The sequence below is a fragment of the Pogoniulus pusillus genome, chromosome 2 (assembly GCF_015220805.1).
Source record: "Pogoniulus pusillus isolate bPogPus1 chromosome 2, bPogPus1.pri, whole genome shotgun sequence".
NCBI classification, from domain to species: domain Eukaryota; kingdom Metazoa; phylum Chordata; class Aves; order Piciformes; family Lybiidae; genus Pogoniulus; species Pogoniulus pusillus.
The window spans coordinates 23,666,113-23,690,366 of NC_087265.1; the positions used below are offsets into that span (position 1 = coordinate 23,666,113).

Below are 24,254 nucleotides of genomic sequence, written 5' to 3' on the forward strand. Positions count from 1 at the left end.
CCTCCCTAGACCTGCTGGCCACACTGTTCTTGATGCACCTCAGGATGCCATTGGCTCTCTGCCACAAGGGCACATTGCTGTCCAGCAACTTTGAACCATGCACTTCAGGCTCTCTTTGCCACAAGGGCACATTGCTGTCCAGCAACTTTGAACTACGCACTTCAGTCAGGACAGCCTCCTGTTTGCTTGACTAACCAAAATGCCTCCAAATGATACTTTGAATCAGCACAATTCTTGACAGCCACATTAGGACAAAAAAGGAAGTTAACTTGCATTCGCATAAAGGAACTCTAGAACACAGATATGGTTTTGCATTGTTTCTTCCATTCTACCAGATTATTTTGTTGTGTTCTGAGTGATTAGGTTTCAATCATGACTTAAGTGACACTGATTATTCAAATTAAATTAGGTAGAATTTATTCTGTTGGTTTTATATTTTGGTGGGTTAAGACTGTTCAGCTGCTCTAGTAGAAGAGATGTGAGCATCACAAAGATGATCAGGGGGCTAAAGCTGTTCAGCCTGGAGAAGGCTCCAAATAGACCTTACAGTAGCATTTCAATATCTGAAGAGGACTTACAGGCAGGCTTGGAAGGGACTGTTTATAAGGGTTTTAGAGATAGGATGAAGGGCAGTGGTTTGAAATTGGAGCAGGAGATTTAGGTTGGACATAAGGGAGTTCTTTACAAGAGACATAAAATGCTCGAACAGGTAACAGGAATGTGGTGAAGGCCCCATCCTCAGAGATATTCAAGATGAGACTTGCTGTGGCTCTGGGCATCCTGCTCTAGTTGGAGGTGTCCCTGCCGACAGCAGGGGGTTGGATAAGATGACCTTTGAGAGTTCCTTCCCACACAAAGCAATCCGTGCGTCTGAATTTTCAAGTTTCAAACTCAAGTCACAAGCATGCTGAAAATGCCAAAGACCTAGGCAGGTCCGTGGGGGACAAACCACTGATGGAAGCAGTGGATGATTTTTCTCCCTTAACCAATATACCTCTAGCCTAACAAGTCTGCAAACTCTGCAGTGCTCAAGATGACAAACAACACATTGCAAGAGTTTTATTAAATTCTGCCTGTATAAGGTAACAATTTAAAATTTACCCTCAGCTACTAGCAAGAGGCAATATGGCAAAGAGAACTGCAAGTCCTGGTTTTGCCTATATTGAAAACAAATCCATGGTAAGTGCTGTTTATTTCACATCTGGAAATCATCAGACATTTTCAACTGACCATGCAGAAGTACCACAGTTTCAGCATTCTTCAGCAGGAAAGCTGTTTTACAGGTACTTCACTGCTTTCTTACTGTAGTAGGGTACAGACATTTGTAATAAAAACTCTCAGGAAATATTTTTTTCTGTCCACCACAACATATTTACTCCAGTCGATCTAAAAATACAGAAACATTCTACTCAAGGTAAAAGAACTGAAGGCAACAGACAGCCTGAACAACAGATGGCATTTTCAGAAGACTCCACAGCATTTTTGTTAAAGCAGAACCAAGCCCTGGGACTTTTTAAAGAAGTAATTTTGTATATATCAATATACATATACATAAAGAGGTATATAAATAAAAATTCAAAGCAGTTTTGTTCAATAAATCTGTCAGGCAAGATAGCTGATGGCACAAATAACTGGATAAATAAAAGATGGGCTAAATAAATATCACAGAATTGTTTAGAGTGGAAAAGACTTTTAAAATCACTTAGCCCAGCCATGAACCGAACACTACCAAGTTGGCTGCTAAACTAGTTCTCTAAACACCACATCTACATGCCTTTATCTCCAGGGATGATGATTCAACCACTTCTCTGTGTGGCCTGTTCCAGGGCTTGACAGCACTTCCAGTCAAGAAATTTTTTCCTAATGTCCAACCTGTACCCTGCCTGGCACAATATGAGGCCATCTCCTCTTGTCCTGACACTTGCTGCTTGGGAGAACAGACCCACTCACTCCAACCTCCTTTCAGGGAGTTGTAGAGATGGAGAAGGTCTCCCCTCAGCCTCCTTTTCTCCAGGAACAACCCCGCTTCCCTCAGCCACTTCTTACAGGGCATTACAGACAGGCCTGCATCTACCTTGTATTTTAAAGGTCAGCATGCACTCCCTGCACCTATGTCCAATCTTACTGGCAGGCAGGAGGCTGTACTACATGGATAGTCACCTGAAGTTCATGTCATCTTCCTCTCCACAAGGCCTAGCACATGGAGTTCAGAGTTTGAGATAAATGATGACTGCCTCTTTTGAAGGGGAGGGGACCATTATCTCACTTTTATCCCTCTAGTCCCCTGTGTACATATTCATAACCAAAGCATAAACCTATATATACCTATGATGTAGGTTAGAAACTTTCCCACAAAGAAACTGCCCAGAAGGGCTCAAAGCTTTTTCCCTCTCTATCTCAGGCAGGCAAACAAAAGTCAGCAAATCTTACGTGTTAGTTGTTATCTGAGATTAGAGGACAGACATTAGAGCAGATCGGAGTTAAGAGGAAATCCAGTGACACAGCCCCAAGTGAGAGTGATTGTTTACATTTTGGTTTTATCCCTCTCAGCAAACCAGTGAATGACATAGATTTCATCACTATTTTCTTTTCACAACCAACATTCTAATTTCCCTCATTAAAATATTCCAATTAGCCTCAAACCAGCACAACATACATATACAGACACACATGTATATGTATGCATACACTACACAATAACAGGTTTCTGTGCTCAGTCCATTTGAAACTACAGTTCTTTAACAAGCTGCCTACCAGGAAATTTTTTATCTCACCTATTTTCCATCGCTATCAACAAGACACTCAAAATCTTAATTACAGTAGCAATTTACACCATATAAAATTCTAAACTTTCCACTGCCCTCCTTGGGCAAGCAGTAGGACCTTCCTGTAAGGAGCAGTCCAAAGAGCATTCTCTGTCTTATCACTGTCATAAGGAATCAGGACCCCCTTGCCTTCAAGGACTTTGATTAAAAGTCATGCTAACATCTTAGCATGAGTCTGCAGCGGCCTACACCATAATAAGTTACTGACTAAGCTGATGTTCCCACACAATAGACTGCAGTACAGATGCAAGCCTTCAAGGAAAGAAACTGGCCTGGTACTAATGGTCCATACCTGCTACCTCTGATGGACAGTTCCACTGTTTCACCCATTGTCTGGGAAACAAACAATAGAGCTGCTGCTATAACAGACTGATTGCTAAGGCATTGCTAAGGGAACCATGAACTCAAGTGAACTTTGCTCATTATAATGTCATTATACTACCAAAACACACCTCCTGGCCTCAGGCTACTCACCTCCAAGGCAGAACATCCCTTGGTCACACCTCCTTAGGCCCAGACCACACCTTGGGCACTCCTCTTTGAGCATGTGTGGAAACCTTACATCACAGGGGTCACAAGGGGCAGAGAGAGTGGAGTTTGATCATCAGCAGGTGTGAAGTAGGATAAAAAAGATGTCTCCCTAGCAACAGGTTAGAGCCTCAAGAACACCAAGAATTTCAGAGCTTTGGAGTCTCAAGAGCTTGAACTTTCACCTTCATCTCTACAATTCACTACAACACAAGAGGCCTCTTCCAGCAACTAGAATAAAGAAGGCTACAAAAACAAGACCAGCAGGACTAGACCCTGGGATCAGAGAGACACCTTTAGGATGCTTGCATTTTTGGTAGCTCTTCCCCTTTTCCCTCTTCACTTTGTTTTTCCCCTTCCTCTTCTCACTCTTTTCTATTTCTTATGGACAAACAATAAGATTTCACTGTTAATTGAAGCAAAATCCCTTGGTATGAGTCACCTGTGTTTTGCACTTTGCGATCACACTAATGAACCACCACAAGTACACTGTTCAGACTGTGACACTTCCTCATTCTGCTCACCAACAGAAAAATATCTGTCCAATTAAAAGAAGTGAACGAGCCCCACAAGGTTGATTCTTCATCCCTGTAGATGAAGGCATTTCTACAGATGGAATATCTTTGAGTGAAACAGCAGATATGCAGTCACCACGCATGGACCAGCTACTCAGAAGACCAAAGCATCACTTCTCTCGCTGATCAACCAGCACTCACAACTAGAGCAGCAGTTTAAAACGGTGAACACTTCAATTCAAAAGCCATTTGAAGGATTTAGCAAATCACCTGTGGTTGTGATTCCAAACAACTGATTTCATGGTCCAGAGAGATTTTTTCATACAAGTTTCAATACTTTGAGATTATAAGCTGCAAGTCAGCTGCCACAGAAAGGAAGATGAATTACAAAGAAAAAATTGTGTAATTTGAGAGCAATAATATAAGGCAGAAGAAGACGCAGCAGCATATTATAAGGTTACAATTCTTATCAGAACTTCTAAAGACTTTGTTCTAATAAAGATTGTCATCTTTTTATGTCTGCAAGTCTGTTTCCAGTGCATGTCCCCAGTTCAATGAAATGATGCAACATTTGATTTTCCCATGGAAGCTGGATGAACGGTACTCCAATGCTTTCAAACCACCCCATCACCCTATGTCACAAGTCAACGATACATTTACCTTCTTTATATTAAAAAACACTCAGACAAACAGCAAACTCAATATCTGCATACACATCACTTAATTCCTAGCAGAGGGCCTTGTTTTGCTGTCTACAGAGAAAGTGTCAAGAACTCTCCCTTTATAGCCCTGCAAAAAACTTCTACAGTTTCAATGCCTGCTGCACACAATGACAAGAAATGGAAGATACACGCAACCAACAATTCTGTTTTCCCCCCTCACATTTATTCTATCTCACTGGAGAGCAAGGTTGAGTTCAATTTCTTTCCTGAGTAAAAGTGCTTCAAAGACTATGCAATATGCTTATTTGGTGTTAGGAAACACGGATTTTTTAAAATATATATATTATTATTTTTTTAGTAGTACCGATTTGTTTTATTATTTATTTAATCAGAAGTGTTGGAAATGCAGAACTTTTCTTTTTTTTTGGCCTTTTTTTTTCCAAGGGAACAAAAGCATAATAAGTTTTTAAAAAGAGCAAGACTAAAAAGCTATTGAAGCAGAATCAATTATGAACTGCAAGATAACACAGAGTCCAAAAGTTACATCAGAGTATTCTCAGTCCTGCCAAATGCTTCTTCACTGGAATTGTTCAGCAGAAAGCCATTGCCATGCTGTGCAATTCATTTAAATCGCAGCAAATATTTCGACAGTAAGTCTTGGTCTTGCAACAGCTGCAATGAAATATTACACACACATTGCCACCTCATGGATACAACAAATACTTGTCTAAAATTTCAAGAGTGTAATCCCTGACAGAAAAATAAGCAGCATACACAGCAAATGAAATCCTGTGATTAAGATTTACAAGGCAAAAGTGGGAACTTCACATTCGTAACAGGCAAAAATAATCTGCCTCAGATTCTCTCGTAGTAGTTACTATTTTTTATTTCTTGGCTCAGACTTGCTTTAATTTCTTTATTTAGGGCGAAACTGCAAGCTTGCCAACTCTAGCAAATGTCAAGTACTTCAGTAAATTCCCCATCAATATAGGTCGTGCATTCGAGGGAACAAGAATGTGTTAAGTTCTGCTCCATCTCCTACAAAGGGCATTCTGGAGTAAGAGGGCGATGGGAGAGCAACAAACAATGTGCCTAAGCCCCTCTTTCAACTCCATCCTTCTCTCCAGACATATGTCGGCACTTCGTTGTGCCGTGATTGAGATTTTAGGTACTGCAGCTCACCATTCCCGCTGCTATCCTGCAGCTCTTTTTATCTGAGCAGGCAGGAGAGCACATGTATCGCCAATGCTATCGCGTCACAACTCTTCCATTAAAGTTCAGTAATAGTAGTGAAGAGAGTCTGCTCGAGTCAGCAAAAGCCACAGGAAATCCAACAGATGTAAAGATATCAAAGCGTGGCATATACGTACAGAAACAATTATAACAGCCTATGGAGTATGTAGCCGAACTGCCTAAGTCTATCATTTCCTCTCAAACCCGGAGTTCTGCTTTTAACAAGAAAAAACTTTGCAACTAAGAGACAAAAAAAAAACCAAAAAAAAAAAAAAAAAAAAAAAAAAAAAAACACCTGTATCGCTTCTCCAGTTATTTTCCAACACAGGAATCTCGCTAGGCAACGAGCTCTCAAGTGAACTAGTTTTGCAAAGGTCCTTGCTTCACCTTATCGAACAGGACCTCCAGCTGTCTCTCGGTAGTCACCACGGGTGGTGTAGTCACCGCGGGTTGTAGCACTAAGTTCCCGGGTGACCCCGCCGAAGCCCTCCCCGCTGAGGGAGATCTACCGGCCGCCTCAGCGGAGCCCGGGCTGAGGGCCGTGGAACCCCGGCCCCGCGGCTCCCCGCGAAGAAGGGTCTCCGCGCTCTCCGCAGCCTTTCCACGACCAGCCCCCACACCAGCAGCTCCAGAACGAGCACGGCAGCACCTAGCCCAGCGCCACACCGAGAGCCCCAAGCAACGGGGACAGCCGAAAACGCAGCTCTCTCTGGCAAGGAGAGGAGCCCGGCCGGCGGGAGCTGAAGGCAGGGCATCCGCACATGGCGGTAAAGACACCCCCGACCGCGCAGAGAGCCGCCGGCCGAGCAGTCGGCTGCCCACACCGCTGGCAACGCGCACGCAGCGGCTTCCAGGCAGAGAAGGGTGGAGGTAAGAGAAAAAGCCATTACCAGAGTTTTGTTCCCGTTCTTGCTGAGGGGGCCCCGGAAAACTCCCTTGATATTGCGAAAGTGCCCGTTGCTGAGGTGAGCGGAGCTGATGACAATGTAGTAGCACTCCATGGGGCCGGAGCCGGGGCCGCCTTCCCCGCCAGCGGCGGGGTGCTGAGGCCGGCCTGGGCTCGGCGGGGAGGGCCAGGACCGGCGGAGCCCCGCGGCATGTGCGGCGCTGAGGGGCGGCGAGACCCGGGGGCGGCGGTGGGGGGGGAAGAAGGAAGATGTGTGCAGCCCCTCAGGCGCAGAGCGGCGCGGGCTGCCGGGGGAGGAGCGGCGGCGGCACGGCCGCGGCAGAGCCGTCTGAGCTGGCGCCTCTGGCAGGCATAGTGTTATTATAGTGAGCAGCCTTGCCGGTCGGCTGCACTGAGCCAATGGCAGGGAGCCACTGGGCTGATACCGAGAGCTGTCAGAGGAGGACATCTGTCACACGCTGCCTTCACCGCCACCCACAGCCCCCACGCCTCGCTGCCCCCGCCACGGACCGGCCGGCATCAGCCCCAACACACACACCGGGGCGGCACCCGGACGGGCGGGGCGGTGGCAGGTAAAGGGAGAAGGGGCGGAGGGGAGGAGGGAATGAGTCGGGAGGGGGCAGAGTCGACCTCTAGCCGCAGCAATGTGGCGTGGGTGTGCTCCCCCCTGGAGGGGCTCCCTTTTTCTGTTTGGGTGCACGATTGTGGTTCCTTTGGGATTTGGGAGGAGGGGGTGAGTGAACGAGCAGGGAAGGAGAGATGCCCAAAGCTCCTGCCCCTCCTCCGAGCAAACTCCGCGCTCTTCCATCGCGTTCTTTTTTATTATACGTATTTTCTAAATGCCTAACCTTCCCAAGGGTGGAGCAGTTCCTCGGGACGGCTTCGTTAGTGGGAGACCGAGCGCCGCCCCGGCCGCTGCTTTCGGCTCTCCTGGTGAAAACGGACGTTTTTCTCCCCGCTTAGGGCAAGTTCCATCCTGTCCCCGGCTGAGCTGCAGCCGGTGCCGCCGCTCTTCATCAGCCCGCCGCATCCCGCTCGGGAATTCTCAATCAAATCGAGGAACGTGAGGGCCAAATTTCTGGGTCATGGGGTGTTTACTGAGAGGATGGAGGTGCCGCGGGGCAGGGCTGCGGCCGCATCCCGCCTTGGGGTGCTCGCCGGCGTTTACCGACCCTCTCGCTGCTCCATCACGGCTCGCCCTGCCCGGTCCCGGCAGCCTGCAGGGCCCCGCCGGCCTCGCAGGGCCTTGGCGGCTACAGGAAACAGAACGCTCGGGTTGGTTGTCGGTTTTGGCGCTGCCTCTGCGACTCTCACCTCTGGCCCTAAGGTGCCTGTAATGTGCTCGCTTCCTTTTATAAAGTCCCTCCAAACTGCGGATTAAAGAAACATTCGGCGTGAGGTAACTCTCGTCTGTGCCATCCTCCCTTACCACCAGAAGTGTGTCTTCTTGCATCACACAAATCAGAACTCACTGCTAGAACCGCAATTTGCTACAATGTAAAGATGTGCTCAATAAAAATGCTCAAAGCCGCCTTCGCCTCTTCCTCCACCAGAGATCTGCAATTTAAAGCTTTATCATGTAAGACTTTTAAACACTTTTTAGCTGGTTTGTCCTTCCAGCATACTTCATCTCTATTCTGGATCGCAAAATTCAAGATTTATGGGGTGAAAGTCTATTGCCAAAACAGGGAAGACCTTACGAAGCCCAGAACCATGATGTAACATCTGAAAAGTGTCTCTCTAGTTAGCATTTCACTGCTGTCAGTGTAATGCCACCGTCCTATCATCTTGTCCTCCAAAATCAAGGAACCGCTTCCAGAAAGGCAAGCACTTCCCTGGCAGATATCCCTGTCCTTGCAATTTGTCTGAGTTTATGGGAGGTGCTTTCCTCCCATAAGCATTTTTTACCCTCACTTCCCTTCATACACAGCAAACAGTAAATTTTGACAGCTGCCACTCATCCTTCAGCATTTCCAGTGCATATGAAGGAATCACAGAAATGGCAGAAGTGACACAGGTGAGAGATTAGAATTGGGTGCTTCTTGTTAAAGCCAAAAGAAAAGAGGATGAAAGTATACCTGAGTGTAATAAGACTAGTTTTCTGCTTATGAAGATGTAAGTATACATCCAGAAATAATCAGCAAATTGATTACAGTGTAAAAATTATGTTGATATGATAGATATTTCCTAGATTTAAAAATATGGCATCTTTAAGGGTCAGTTCCTCTTTCAGGCAGGATGATAAGTGTGGGATTCTCAAAAATGTCTGAAATTCAGCTAGGATACAGTGATAGACATAAAATCATACAAGAAATAAAATTATGCAACTCCTTTCTGGGAATAAATATATATAAAATACATAAATATATTCCAACTTGGACTAGAGCAACAGTATTTTGTTTTTCACCACCCTGTAGATGCAGTGGTACTGAAATGTCAGAACTCTTCTGCCTGGAAATAAAACTCTTCACAGTCAGTCTATTCCACACATCCACCATTTCGAAGAATCACAACGTTTTTCTCTGAAACTCTGACGCTGACCAGCTGGCATTTAATTAAACCTGAAACATCCATATGTGGGCCCTTTTGGGGTGGTATGGCTGCTCCCTGGCTTTTTGGAGGCACGCAGCCTCTGTTTGCATGCTCTTCTTAAGAGTCCAAGGAGTTGGGAAACATCTTTCTGTAGCTCAAGTCTTGAAGGATTGATGAACTTTCTAACGAGTGAGAGTGCCCAAAACATGTTAAAAGCTGCTGTAGCTTCTCTAATGAAGATTGTTGTCCTCTGTTAAAGGGACACAAACACCAACTAAAGACCACTTGATTCCTCCAAAGCACTCTATAAATAAATGACAAGTTGCACTAAATAGCACATAATAGGCAAATTATGCATTTTCTGCTCTTACTTATTCTAGTTGGCCTCTTACCCACTTTCTGTTATTTTTCCAATACTTTGCTGTTGCGGAGAGCAGGAATTAATACATGGCCGAGTCGGGAATTTATCAAAAATAGTTATTTTTTATTTTCCCAAAAACTCGCCCCCACAACTATATATACAAAGATTAATTTAGTTTAATAAGCAGATTCAGTTGCATGAGAATTAACCTACAAGGATACCATCAATAATCTGACTATTTTGGAAGTCAGAAGTTGGAAAAGGCCTCAGCTATTAATTAATAGCGGTTTCTTATTAAATTAAGCTGAGCCAAATAACTCACTCAGGCTGACTCATGCGGTCTGTCTTCCTCTTCTTTTCCAGCGGCTGCAGGTGAATCGTTAAGGGTCGTTAAGGGTCGTTAGGCACACAAAGGTGTCAATAGGAAAGCAAATGCTTTGAAGGTCTCTCTGCAGTCCGGGCACAGGGGAGTGTGTGAGCTCAGGCAGACACATACGTCCAGGCACAGGCCAACTCCAAAGCGGGAACCCCAAAGGCGGGAAGATCCCTAATATTTATAACCTCCGCTAGACAAAGGGCAGAGTTACCACACCTTAGGCGCGAAAGCGCACGGCCAATCCCAGCCTGGCTCCAGCACGGGAACTCACGGGGCAGTCCTCCCCCCCTTCACGACTGCAGGACATGCGAGGGGGGAGGGAAACCAGGCGGCTTTTCCCCTTTTCCCTGAAGTCCGGGCAGGAGAGGAATTTAGGGGTACAGGACTCCAGGACATTTGCTATTCACCATTTCCCTTGTTTGTCTTCTTGTACATTTCCTGTCTCATTTTGTTTATTGTCATCACACAGACTCAAGATGCTGCTTTCTTCCCATTTTATTTTTGTTGTTAATAAATTGCAAATGTCATTGATCCCTACCTCTGTGGCTCCTATAAACCATCAATCTTACCTTTTTCTGTCTCTGTCCTGTTCCTCTGGGTAAGTATCTATGTTTTGAGCTGTGTATACTGCTATTTATTCATATGTCTTGCCATATGTAATAACCACCAGTGCTGCTTCTGTACTCATTCTCTTACACTCCTGGATACTGACTAGCTGGAAAAAAAAAAACACTAAAGTTGTTACTGTCACAAAGCTGCAAGTGTCAACTCAAGAAGCAGGTTAGGGATTTGAGAGTTTTTCTGGAAAGCCTGTGAACTAGAAGCCAGCAAAAAAAGGAGACTAATGCTCGTATGCTGTCCTGGTTTTCTGCCTGTGGCAATAGTCAAAATTCTGCTTTTTAATAGTCTTCATGATTCAAGAAATAGTCCTGGCATAAGCCAGAAAAAAAATAATCTGGCAGTATAAACGAACTCCTTTTGGTTAAAAGTCTTACAGAGTCGGTGTTACCAATTGACTACATCCTGAGAAATCATTCTCACACTGATGAAACATATCCATAGAAGAAATATCTCCTTTGTAAGTCACAAGAAACTCGTTTCACCTCCCACAGCAATTTTTATTGAATTCAGTAAAAATCCTCTGTAAGTAAGGTGCTGTCTGAGACACACCTTTTTTACCATCTCCTGTAGTTTCAGTCTCCTCTATTGCTCTTTTTCTACTAGCCTTGGATGCCTTTCCCTGTTTCAGGTATCTGTCATCCTTGCGTTAAGCAGAAGACAAAATGGCAGCATCCTGGTATGCTGTGTACCTTTGAAAGGCCATTATGGTGTAGCACACATTATACTCTGTATTACAACCATGTTCATTCATCAGCTATGGGGGTAGTGCAGCTAGAAGAAAAGAAACGGGGACACTCTGGTATCCTAGTTCCTCAGCACATCCTTCATCATATGTGAAGAGTATCAGAGTGGGTTCCCTATTTCAACACATGAGCTAAGTGGAGCATTGGTATCACACAAGACAGGGAGAGGCAGGAGTGACTTAAAAATCCCTGTGGCACACAGTCAAATTGTGGGCTGTAGCATGCAGCACTCAAAAATCACAGGAAGAGGAGTGCAAAAGCTTAAACAAATATTTCTGCTTGATCCTAAATGTAACAACAAAGATTTATTGAACGCAGTGAGGGGGGGGTGTTTGGTAGGTATTTGTGCCTTTTCTTCTTCAGCCTGTTGTATACCATGGCTCTTGCCAGACTGTTCTGGGAAGAGAGTGATCCAGCAGGAGTTAGCCCTGCCTTCTTTTCACATATCCACATAGCATCTAGTCCTGAACAAATTCACCTCGGTAAGAGATGCAAAGACTTTTCCATCTCTTCTCTTCCAAATTGCTAACACTATTTTTGCCTTAAAATACTACTGAGAAAAAAAATCTGTTGTTATTGAATCAAATACACTGTTGGTTCTATCTTCTGTTGCAATCTTCATGCTGCGGGACATGCCCAACAGCTCCTCCTTTTTTTTTCTTCTCTCATCACTCTCTAGGTTTAAATAAAACAAAATTAAAAAAAAAATTGCAAATGTCACTCTATGAGGTGACATCCACAGAAGCATTAAATAGCAAGACACTCTTACAAGGGCCAGAAAACATTTGAAGGTAAAGGAACTCTGCAAAAGCAGCTCTTAGAATCATGGAATCATAGAATCAGTCAGGGTTGGAAAGGACCACAAGGATCATGTAGTTCCATCCCCCCTGCCATGGGCAGGGACACCCTATCCTAGATTTGGCTGGCCAGAGACTCATTCAGCCTGGCCTTAAACACCTTCAGGGATGGGGCCTCAACCACCTCCCTGGGCAGCCCCTTCCAGACTCTCACCACTCTCATGGTGAAGAACTTCCTCTTGCCAGTTTCAGACATTGAAAATGCAATTCTTTCTGCTGTGTTAAAAACAGCATCATGGGTAAATGCTCCATCATACACACTCAAAATGCATCCCTACCTGAAAATCAAATGGAGCCTGTACTGATAAATCAATCCCTAGAGTGACCTGTGATATTAGAACTTCCCAACATCCACTCAACCCAAAAATCTGAGTCAAAACCAATATAAACAAATGAAATCAAATTATGCAGAACTGTATAACAAAGATTGAGTCCTGTGACATCACCAAAGTAAATACCTCAGTTTTTCACAACTGACAGTTGCGTAAAACCCACTTCACCTTCACTTCTATCTCAGTGTAGCACAAAACCTTAAAAAACGATCTTTCAGGGACAGCATGGAAAAATCCAGTAACAAAACAGACCCCTTCATACATAAAAACCCCCACATAAGACCAGACAATGGGTGCAGTTCCACAGAACCACCAGGTAACACTCCCTGAAATCCAATGGGCAGGTTACATAGTTAGCACAACACTAACACCAACCAGGTGTTCACTCCATGAGGAATATCCAAAGAGATTTCAAGCAGGCCTTCAAGGCCTTGCACTTTTCTTTGAAGGAATTTGATCACATAATGAGCACCAAACTTCTCTTTTACCAGTTTAGGTTTTTTCCCCACTTATTTTTTAAGAAAACAAAATTTAGCTGGTTAAGAACATGCTTCAAAGACACTCAAGAAATGAAATGCTGTAAGCCAAAATAAGTCATCAAGAAAAAAACTGGAAAATTAAAACAAATTAGTGAATAAATAGGGAGGAAAAGTACATTTTGAGATCTAGGGTAGTAGATGGATTGTGGCCATTTATCAGAAGCAGAGTGTTTTGGTTTTGCCAGCATTCACACACCTTTTACCAGAATTAAAAGGTCTGGAGTCTAAGGAGCTGATCAAGAGTCTTCCACAGTCAATAGGAAATTTCACTTTTGACTACTGAACCTTCACCAGCTTGGGCACACTAACTGAAGCAGGAGGAACTTCCGTAGGGAGAAGTCCTGCTATTCACCTCGAGTCTTGGCATTAGCTCCAAACTTTTCCACTGGGTGGTGGTAATGAGATCTCGAAGTTCAGGAGCGCTGGTAAGAGAACACAAGCAACTTTCATTCATGCATCCCTTCGTCCTAGCTCCATGAACAAATACACATCTTTGTGTGTTTGAGCATGTACCTGTGCACACATACACAACACTGGTAACATAGATATTCACTAATCTTTGTGCCACAGTAAGAAAAGTATTAATAAAAGAGTTTCTAAAATCTTTCAAAGGATGGAAGGAAAAAAAAACCCCTCAACAACCCCCAAAATGTTTTCTGGAGGGGTAGGTTACTAATACTAAAGCTAATCTTTGCTTTTCCAACAGTCACTTCAACAATGCTATTTTCTCAAAGTGAAAGCTGAGCAGAGCTGAGGTGACATCCATGACAGGTAAGAAAGAAGCACTATATTATTCCTAAATTAGCCAACATAAAGTAAGAGACCCATTGGGGGAAAAAAAACTGCAGTGGTTAACACTTTAATACATTGCATTAAGTTCAATATATGACACACTATTATGGCTTTGTTTTTTATGTGGCCCCTAGTAATCACAGAAAATAGTGGAAATGAAATTTAAAATTATGTGTTTACTTTCCTAATATTACACATTTCAGCAAGACCCAATTTTTAGAATGAGATTGTTTTGGTATCATCTGAAAAAAAATCAACATCCTTTACAATATTTATGGTTACAACCTCCCAGTTTAAGGCGCCATAAATCACATCAGGCATTAATTGGTTCACTTGCACAGGGTGTTTGTTCTAACAAGGCCAAAACACAGTAGAGCATTAAGTACATGCTAGGGAAGGATATTTCTAGTACTGTACAGTATGATGTATTGCCATCTACTACCACAGGCTGATTACCATGGGTAATAGGGTAAGCAACAGGGAGAAAGCTTGATGCAAGCAAGTTCCAATCCAAATCCCTTTTATTTCATTCCAAACATGGGTTTATATACTTTACATCAGAAAGCTACATAACAGGGTTACAAATCATGTTAGACTCTAATTGGTTACAAACATTTGCATTAGGACTACGTTAGGATTACACACTAATTACCATAGACATTCTTCATATTCTCTCAGCAGTACGTACATTGTGCCTAAGCATTCTGTCAGCAGAGATAGGCAAAAACCACAGACTCCAGCCTTACATTTGTTTATATTTTTTACACCATTCTCTAAGGTCATTCCATCCTTCCACTTTAACTCAGCACTTAGTGAGCTTGTGTACTCTCACCTGTCCATGGCTTATGTTCCACTATTTCAATTTCCAATAGCTGTACCACAGTCAGACAACTCTATAGAATTACTGAATTAATGTTACTATATCAAACAATCTACAGTTTACATTATAGATTCAGCGGATGGCTTAAATCAGAAGGGACCTCAGAGATCATCTACTCCAACCTCCTTGCCATGGGCAGGAACACCTCTCAACTAGACTTGGCTGCTCAAGGCCTAATCCAACCTGGCTTTGAGGACTCCCAGGGCAAAGATATCTACAGCCTCCCTGGGCAGCCTATTCTAGAGCCTCACCACCCTCAGACTGCAGAACTTTCTAAGATCCAGTCTAACCCTGCTCTCCCTCAGCTTAAAACTATTCTTAGAATCAGAATGGTCCGAGTTGTAAGGGACCTCTAAAGGTCATCCAGTTCAACCCCCTCTACAGTCAGCAGGGACATCCTCACTAGATCAGGTTTCCCAGAGCCCTGTCCAGCCTCACCTTGCATATCTCCAGGGGTGACCCTCAATCACTTCCCTGGGCAACCTCTTCCAGTGTTCCAATACCCTCATGATAAAGAATGTGTTCCTAACATCCAATCTAAATCTGTTTTTGGCACCATCTGCCACAACAAGCTCCTGTCAGCTTGTGGCTTGGACAGACTCATTCTGATATGGGTCAAGAAATGGCTGGAGGGCTGGGCCCAGAGAGTGGTGGTATATGGTGCCACACCCAGTCATCAGCCAGTCACTAGTGGTGTTCCCCAAGGATCAGTGCTAGGCCAAGTCCTGTTCAATATCTTTATTGATGATCTGAACCATGGGATTGACTCCAGCATCAGTAAGGTTACAGATGACACCAAGCTAGGAGCAGGTGTTGATCTGTTGGAGGATAGGAGAGCCCTGCAGAGGGATCTAGACAGGCTGGATGGGTGGGCAGAGGCCAATGGGATGACATTTAACAAGGCCAAGTACAGGGTTCTGCACTTCAGCCACAACAACACCAAGCAGCACTACAGGATGGTGACAGAGTGGCTGGAAAGCAGCCAAGCAGAAAGGGACCTGTGGGTAGTGGTAGATAGTAGGCTGAAGATGAGCCTGCAGTGTGCCCAGGTGGCCAAGAGAGCCAATGGCATCCTGGCCTGCATCAGGAACATTGTGGCCAGTAGGACGAGGGAGGTAATTCTTCCCTTGTACTCAACACTGGTCAGGCCACACCTTGAGTCCTGTGTCCAGTTCTGGGCTCCGCAATTCAAGGGAGATGCTGAGGTGCTGGAACGTGTCCAGAGGGGGGCAATGAAGCTGGTGAGAGGCCTGGAACACAAGCCCTATGAGGAGAGGCTGAGGGAGCTGGGATTGTTTAGCCTGGAGAAGAGGAGGCTCAGGGGTGACCTCTTTGCTCTCTACAACTACCTGAAGGGAGGCTGTAGCCCACTGGGGGTTGGTCTCTTTTCCCACGCAATCAGCAACAGAACAAGGGGACACAGTGTCAAGTTGTGCCGGGGGAGGTATAGGCTGCATGTCAGGAGGAAGTTCTTCTTAGAGAGAGTGATTTGCCATTGGAGTGGGATGCCCAGGGGAGTGGTGGAGTTGCCATCCCTGGAGGTGTTCAAGAAAAGACCGGATAGGACACTTAGTGCCATGTCTAGGTGATTGGACAGGGCTGGGTGATAGGTTGGACTGGATAATCTTGGAGGTCTCTTCCAACCTGCCTGATTCAATGATTCTATCTCTAGTTACATTTTCCTAATGAAACTTGAGCTTAAATGAAACCCAAAGCCTGATACTGCAGATTTTTGCAAACAGTCTCTCTCCAGCCTTCTTGTAGCCCCCTTCAGGGACTGGGAGGTTGTTATTAGGTCTGCCTGGAGCCTTCTCTTCTCCAGGCTGAATAACCACAGCTCCCTCAGCCTGTCCTTTTAGCAGAGCTGCTGCAGCCCTCTAATCATTATCATGGCTCTACCCTGGACCCCCTCCATCAGGTCCATGTCCTTCCTATATTCAGGGCTCCAGACCTGGACTCCAGTTCAGGTCCCACCAGACCAGAGTACAGTACCTTTCTGTATCTGCTGGCAACACTGCTTTTGATACAGCCCTCTTGTCCTCTCATTCCCTCTTGTCAGATCAATCATATCATGTTAGACCACTGCTTATATAAGGAGCAGGTAATAATTATACACATGTGTCATCGAAGACTTTGTTTTAAACAAGCAGGAGCAGTGAGGTTGGTGATGACAATGAGAGCAGTCAAAGCTTTATGGATCCTGGGCACTACTGCACTCAACATGTATTGTCAATAGCACTGCAAGTCTTGTTTGGGAAAGTGAAGCAAGATGCAGTGGCTGTCGCAGCCTTATGTGTGCATTGGTTTATCGTTCTGCACCAGAGTTACATCTCCTGATTTTATCTGAACAGACTTTTATGTTTAATTTACCTTTTTTATGGTACAGCTTAAAATGGCTGTAGAACTCACAGAATCACAGAATGACAGGGGTTGGAAGTGACCTCTGGAGATCATCTTGTGCAATCTGCCTGCCAGAGCAAGTTCACCTAGAGCAGGTTGCACAGGACGATGTCCAGGAGGGTTTTGAATGAGATTCCACTGCTACTTTGGACAGCCTGTTCCAGTGCTCCACCATCCTCAACTGTCATGGGTTAGGAACCTTCCCCCCTATTGAAATTTACCAGACTAGCTTAGAAGTAAGATGAAGCTATATCTACAACACAGCTAAATTTGCAAGCATATATACACAATATATTCACAAGTATTTACAATTATAGACAAATTAGAAATAATACAGAAATCCAAACTCCCTCCCAAAGAAAACTGCCCATAATGGGCTCAAAGCTACCCTCTCTTTAACCCTCTACTTTCCCAGACAGACAAACAAAACAAGCAGCAAAACTGATGTTGCTGTGGGTTAGCCAAGAATAGTGGAGAGAACTAGAGCAGAATGAAGAAGAAGTGAGCAGATACAGCATCCTCGAATAGAGTGTAAATGTTGACATTTTGGCTTTTTATCCCTCTCAGCAAACCAATGAATGATATAGACTTCATAGTTATTTTATTATTGTAACCAATGATCTAATTTCTCTCATTAAAATATTCCAATTAGCCTCAAACCAACACATCCAACATAAAGTTCTTCCTTATGTTTAGATGCAACTTCCCATCTTCAAGTTTGTGCCTTCTTACTGGGCGCCACTAAAAAAACACTGGCCTCATCTTCCTGACACCCAGCCTTTAAGTATTGATAAGCATTGATAAGATTCCCCCCTCAGTCTTCTCCAGGCTACAAAGCCTCAAGTTCTTCAGCCTTTCTTTGTAAGAGAGATGTTCAGGTCCCCAAATCATCATCATAGCCCTTTTCTGTACCCTTTCAAGCAGTTCCCTGTCCTTCTTGAACTCCTTCTGGACTGAAACGCAGAATGCATCCTCATGATAATTTTCAACCCCCCACAATTTTTATGACTTACAGTTTACATACAGGTAGATACAAGCAGTACAGTAATAGAAATAGACTTGAAGTACTCCTTAGGGTCCTTCTGAGTGGGTCTCAGGATTGTCAACTTAGCATGTGAAGTGCCCTGTTTACTCATTAGAACAACTATTCCATCTCTCCCTCCCCTTAATAACTAATAACTTAGTGATCTTTCTGCTGCAGCAGCAGAACACAATTACAAACTGTCACATTAAAAATGCTATCAAAGGAATCCAGCTTTCAAAATATTAATGACTTATGAGCTTACTTAAAGACAGCCACATCAAAATAGCCTTGGGCACACTTATAGATTAATAACTTGAATAAAGATGTCATTAGAAGAAACAAAGTCAGTATTGTTCTAAAAATAGAGAGGGTTTCCAAAGCCCAAAGTATTGGTTTTGGCATTTTGACAATTAAAAAACATCTACATAATTCATTTAATTAAGCAAAAACTTACTCATTAGCTCAAGCTATACAAATCATTCTAACTTTATCTAAATGTGCATTTTCCTGCATATCTGTAAAGCCTGTGTAATCAGAAGACAAGGCAGAATGCTATTAATAGAAGTACAAAGGCAACTGCCATGGGTAAACTGAAAATCTGTGCCCAAGCAGCAACATGAACAGTTGTTTTTTAATCCAATTTGGAGTTGCCTTGGGTTATATTGCTCTTGTTTTGCTGAACTCTGAATTAAGTCTTTCTTGTCTGAAGGATGGGAGGATGAAAACTTGTTACTTTTAATGACTACACATGCATTTCATTAAAATAAGAAGACTTCTGACCTAATTTATTTATTATTTGAGAAGGAAAGGGGTTGGTAAGTTTCAGGCTTTTTTTTTTTTTTTTTACTGTGCAGATATGCTCACATTGCCCTTTAGACCAACAGCTCCTAGTGATAAGTACATGGGGTAAGGCCACCAAAAATAAACACTCCAGTTTAAAAGACCATCTTCTGCATCTTTGCATAATCATGACAGAGAGAGTTAGGAGCTTAATTTGCTGCTTTAGTTGTAGCTGTGTACATTTCAGTATCACTTGACATACGTGTGTAACTTCCCTCATGAGGTGCCACCTGAAATATTGCATCGAGTTCTGGGCTCCTCAGTTCAAGAAGGACAGGAATCTACTGGAGAGAATCCAATGGAGGGCTGCAAGGGTGATGAAGGGACTGGAACACTGCCTGATGAGGAAAGGCTTAGAGCCCTGGGGCTGGTTAGTCTGAAGAGGAGAAGGCTGAGGGGGGATCTGATCAATGTCTTTAAGTATCTGAGGGCTGGGAGTCAGGAAGGGACAGGGACATCCTCTGCTCACTTGTGCCTTGGGATAGGACAAGGAGCAATAGATGGAAACTACAGCACAGGAAGTTCCACCTCAACATGAGTGTACAGAGTTAACCCTCCAGGGGGAGTGACCTTGAACCTGGCCCTAGGTGGTCTTGACCCCTCCCCAGGGGTGGGTCTGAACACCACCAAGTGGTTCATGGTTAGCCCACTCCCCCTTCCTGTCTAAAGATCTATAAAAGCAGGGGGACTTCTGTTCTTGTGCTCCCTGCCTCCCTATTTACCAGCATCACCATCCTGTTCCTTGTTCTATCATGTGGCCATCACCATCAAAAAGTCCGGTTGTATTTACACATGTTGTATTTTGTTTTTCCCTATACCTTTGTAACTTCCCTAACGCAGATATCTTTTTAATTTATTGTTAAACTTTTCTTCTTTTTTTAACTTCCAAATCAGAGTGAGATTATTTGGGTGTGCTTAGCTTTTTCTCTCTCTACATCTAATTCTTTTCTTTTGGAAAAGAAGGGGGAAGAGGGAAGGACACACTATAAAATTGTTAATGGTTCTATCAAATATATTTGAGTCTTTGAGAATTTAAATTAGAACTGAGACAATGAGGAAGAACTTCTTTACTCTAAGGGTCCCAGAGCACTGGAACAGGCTCCCCAGAGAGGTTGTGGAGTCTCCTTCTCTGGAGGCTTTCCAGCCCTGTCTGGATGTGTTCCTGTGCAACCTGATGTGGCAGGAGGTTGGAGTGGAAGATCTCCAGAGGTCCCTTCCAACCCCTAACATCCTGTGATATTACACTTTTCCCATATAAACCTGATTATATCATGGGATGTTTATTATCTATACCTACAAGTACTTGAAGTCATGCACGTTTGCCTTTCAACAGTGACATCTCCTACATTTTTAATTTACCCTTCAACTAACCTTAACACTGGCATTCCCATTGGAGTCAATGGCTGTAATGCATTTGAAATACAAGAAGTCAGAGAAAAAGAAAGCATAAAATGTTATAAAAGTCAAAACTCATCTATTCCCTGGGAACTGCTATGCTGTGTGTCCTTTCTACAAGGAAATGCATTTACCTCAAAACAAAAACACTGAAATGGAAAAATACATAGAATAGTTTGGGTTAGAAGGGATCTCCAAAGGTCATCCAGTCCAACTCCCCTGCAGTCAGCAGGGGCATCCTGAAGTAGATCAGATTGCCCAGAATCTTTTAGAGCCTGACCTTGAATATCTCCAGGTACGGAGCCTTAGCCACATCCCTGAGCAATCTTTTGCAGTGTCCCACTCATGCTCATGGTGCAGAACTCTTTCCTTACATCCAAACTAAATTTCATTTTGGCTAGCTTTGAATCATTGTCCTGTGTCCTATCACTGCAGGCCAGGGCAAACAGTCCTTCTGTAGCCTTCTTGTAGCTTTCAGGCACTGGAAGTCCTCTATTAGATCTCCCTGGAACCTTCTCTTCTCCAGGCTGGACAAGCCCACCTCCCTCAGCCTGTTCTCTTAGTAGAGCAGCTCCAACCCCCAATCACCTTTGTGGCCCTCCTCTGTACTTGCTAGATCAGGTCCATGTCCTCCCTGTATTGAGGGCTCCAGATCTGGATGCAGAGCTCCAAGTGAGGTCTCACCTGTCCAAGGGGAAAAAAAAACCAAAAAAAAAAAACCCAACAAAGCACAAAACCAATACAAAATATCTACACTCAAATTCTCACAACTCTGTAAGAAATAAGACATTTTAAAACCTGGTGATCTGGAGTTAGTTTGAAAACAAGGGGAAAAAAAACCAACAAAACAAACAAAAAAAAACCACCAAACAAACCAAACACAATAAAGAAACCTCAACTCTAATTATTTTGAAGCAGATCTTGAGGTTTTTCTTTTGTATTCATTAAGACTCAGGCACTGCCAGGATGGTCTCTTACCCCTCCTGCTGACTGAACTTGCCACTTTTAAATGTCTTCACTGTATCATTTTTGTCAGCTTGAAATCCCCATCGATTATGTGACCAAACACTGAAATCAAATAGTGTCTAGGCTTTTCTCATCCTCTTTACAAACACTCATGCATTAGTGCAAGACACCAAATCTCCCTGTATTGCCCTAGCCCCTGCTGCTACAGCTTTGTTGCCATTACTTTAATTCTCAAACATAAATTGTTTCCTTGAGCTTCCTAGGCACTTTTTGTACATCTCTTCTAAACTCCCTCCACTCACTTCCCAGAGCAGAAAATTCTCTTATAAAAGTATATCTGTATCCAAATGACCAAAAAGTGTAATCTACTTGCAGGCAGATTATATTTAAAGATCATAATTTAAAGACATCAATTTGAGGTCTTTGCCTGGTTATCCATCTCCATTATGTCCTCCATATTATTTTTTTTTTCAGAAAGCAAAAATATGGATTTGGTTTCATAATAACACTATAAAGGCTGAAAAGCAGGAGTGCTGACAGAATGTCTCACTGGGAGAAGACATTGAAAATAAAATGGGGGGATTTACCAGTATCAAATGACATTGAATTTAAGCATGCAGAGGGCACTTCTTCCTCTGTGGCATTTCTCCTTCTTGCCCCATTTCATCTTTCTTGCTTTCCACTTGTGGAGGTTCTCCATCAAGGGCTAACATTGATAAACCAGCCTGCCCTTGCACTCTCCACTCAAGACATCACCGGCTCCTCCCATCCATGACTAGTTTCTCTCATTGCTTAGTTTTCAGTGCAGTCAATTCTTTCACTGTTAACTGATGCTTCATTTTACAAAAGACATTTTCTTACAATTTCTCATCTGCAATTTGCTCCCCCTTCATATGAGTAGCTAATGAGAAAGCTGAGAGAAAACTAAATACTATTTGTATTAATTTATTAGCAGGAGGGCTCTTTTTCTTTTCTTTTTTTTTTTTTTTCTCAGGATTGCAACTGCGTGTTTTGGATTTAACACAACACTCCTCCAGCTGCAGGCTAGCAGCAAAGTGAGTCGACTTTGGATAAAGTCTCTACACTGCCCTTGTGAGATCACACCTGGAATACTGTGTCCGATTTTGGGCTCCCCAGTTCAGGAGAGACAGAAGTCTGCTGGAAAGTCCAGCAGAGAGCCATGAGGATGACTGATGGACTTGAGCATCTCTCCTATGGAGGGAGACTGAGAAACCTGGGGCTGTTTAGCCTAGAGAAGAGAAAGCTGAGAGGAGATCTCATCAATGTCTATAAATATCTGAGGGGTGGGTGTCAAGTGGATGGAGCCAACCTCTTTTCAGTGGTCAGCAGCAACAAGACAAGGAGCAATGGCTACTAACTGGAACACAGAAGCTTTCAGCTCAGCATGAGGAGAAACTTCTTTCCAGAGTGACAAAGCCCTGGAACAGGCTGCTTGGAGAGGTTGTGGACTCTTCTTTCTCTGTGTCCTGGGTTAGGGTGGATCCCTCCCCTGGTAGAATGAACTCATTACAACACAGATTTTTGGAAAGTCAGGGGAAAAATGAAATTGTATTTCTTATAGTTTAAATATAACTAAAACATCCATAACAGAATTTCCAACCTTTTTTAACATACCTTTTACCCAGTTCCAAACCATCTTAGCGAAAAAGGAGCACACATGATATTGCACCTTGGTAATAAAACACTGCTGAACCGATAAGGTCAAAATCAAAATAATAGTGGGCCAGAATATACAAAACAAATTAATTTTTCCTCGACTTCCTTATCCTGATTATCAGTCAAAAAAACAAACCACGATTGTGCCCCATGTTTGGAAAAGCACCAAAACTAATGTCCTGGGTTAGGGTGGATCCCTCTCCTGGTAGAATAAACTCACTACAACATGAATTTTTTGAAAGTCAGAAAAATTTCTTATAAAAAATTCTTATAGTTTAGCATTTGTGCTAGTTTGAAGCAGGCTAGAATGTTGTGGTGAGAAAAACTAGATTACAGGCTGTAAAAGGAAAACAATGGTGATGTCTACTCATAGCCTTGCTGAAATGTATAGGAACAAGAAATAAAAACATTAGATAATCACTCTCGCTCGGGCTGCTGGCTCAGCTGCATCTCTCTAACCTCACCCTCCATTTTGGGCTAATCCACTTTGCTTCCTAACCTCTGGCCGAACCTCTTTTCTTCCTTGGGACTGAGGTAAGGTTGAGAGGGGTAGGGGGAAGGTGAAGGGGTGGTTCAGAGCCACTCCTGGGGGCTCAGGTTTTTGGGAGGGGAGTTGTGTTTCTGTATTCCCTTTTTACCTTGTATATTTCTGTATATAACTGTATATACTGTAAATATCTGCTTATATATTGTGTTAGTTGTAAATACAAGCTTCAGCCATATTTCCAGAGCCGTCTGAGTCTAGTCTGGGTGATTTCTAAAGTGTGTGTGTGTGGGGGGAACACCCAAACCATCACATCTTTTTAAAAAAAATATTATATATTATAAAAATATTGTATCTTATAAAAAAATCTTATAGTTTAAATATAACAGTATAAGGATTATAAACTGCTACAGAAATATAGTAAACTTAAGGAAGACAGGGAATAGATCAAGAGGCAGTGAAGCAGCAAAAGGAGCAGCAGCCAAAACAGTGGCAGGGGAAGGTAGCAGCGGGGGCAGCAGAAGCAGCAGAAGTAGCCAGGGGAAGGTACGAGCTGTGCTTCCAGACATAAAGCTCTTGATGTTCCAATGAAATTATATTAATTTATCCATTGTTGCCATTATATGGCCTATCCCTGGAATGTTCACCTCTCCACTCAGAGCTTCTACTTCTGAGTTTCTGAATATTTTTATGTCTGAGCTAGAAAACTAGCTCAAACAGCCACACTCTGGAGGCTTTCAAAACCTGCCTGGATACATTTCTGTG

At 43.4% G+C, this 24,254-nt stretch overlaps 1 protein-coding gene and 1 long non-coding RNA gene across 2 annotated transcripts in view; one reads left to right on the top strand and one right to left on the bottom strand.

Annotated features, from left to right (window-relative positions):
• ZNF804A (zinc finger protein 804A) overlaps positions 1–7,118 on the bottom strand; it is a 319,478-nt gene extending 312,360 nt beyond the window's left edge. The window contains exon 1 of the mRNA XM_064158213.1: positions 6,654–7,118. Within this exon, the coding sequence (XP_064014283.1) occupies positions 6,654–7,118 (465 nt within the window). The remainder of the gene's footprint in view (positions 1–6,653) is intronic.
• LOC135183334 (uncharacterized) lies at positions 6,067–23,717 on the top strand. Its single transcript, XR_010305521.1, has 3 exons — positions 6,067–6,633; positions 13,738–13,802; positions 22,323–23,717. It is a non-coding gene; the product is annotated as an uncharacterized LOC135183334 (long non-coding RNA).
• Positions 23,718–24,254: the final 537 nt, after the last annotated feature.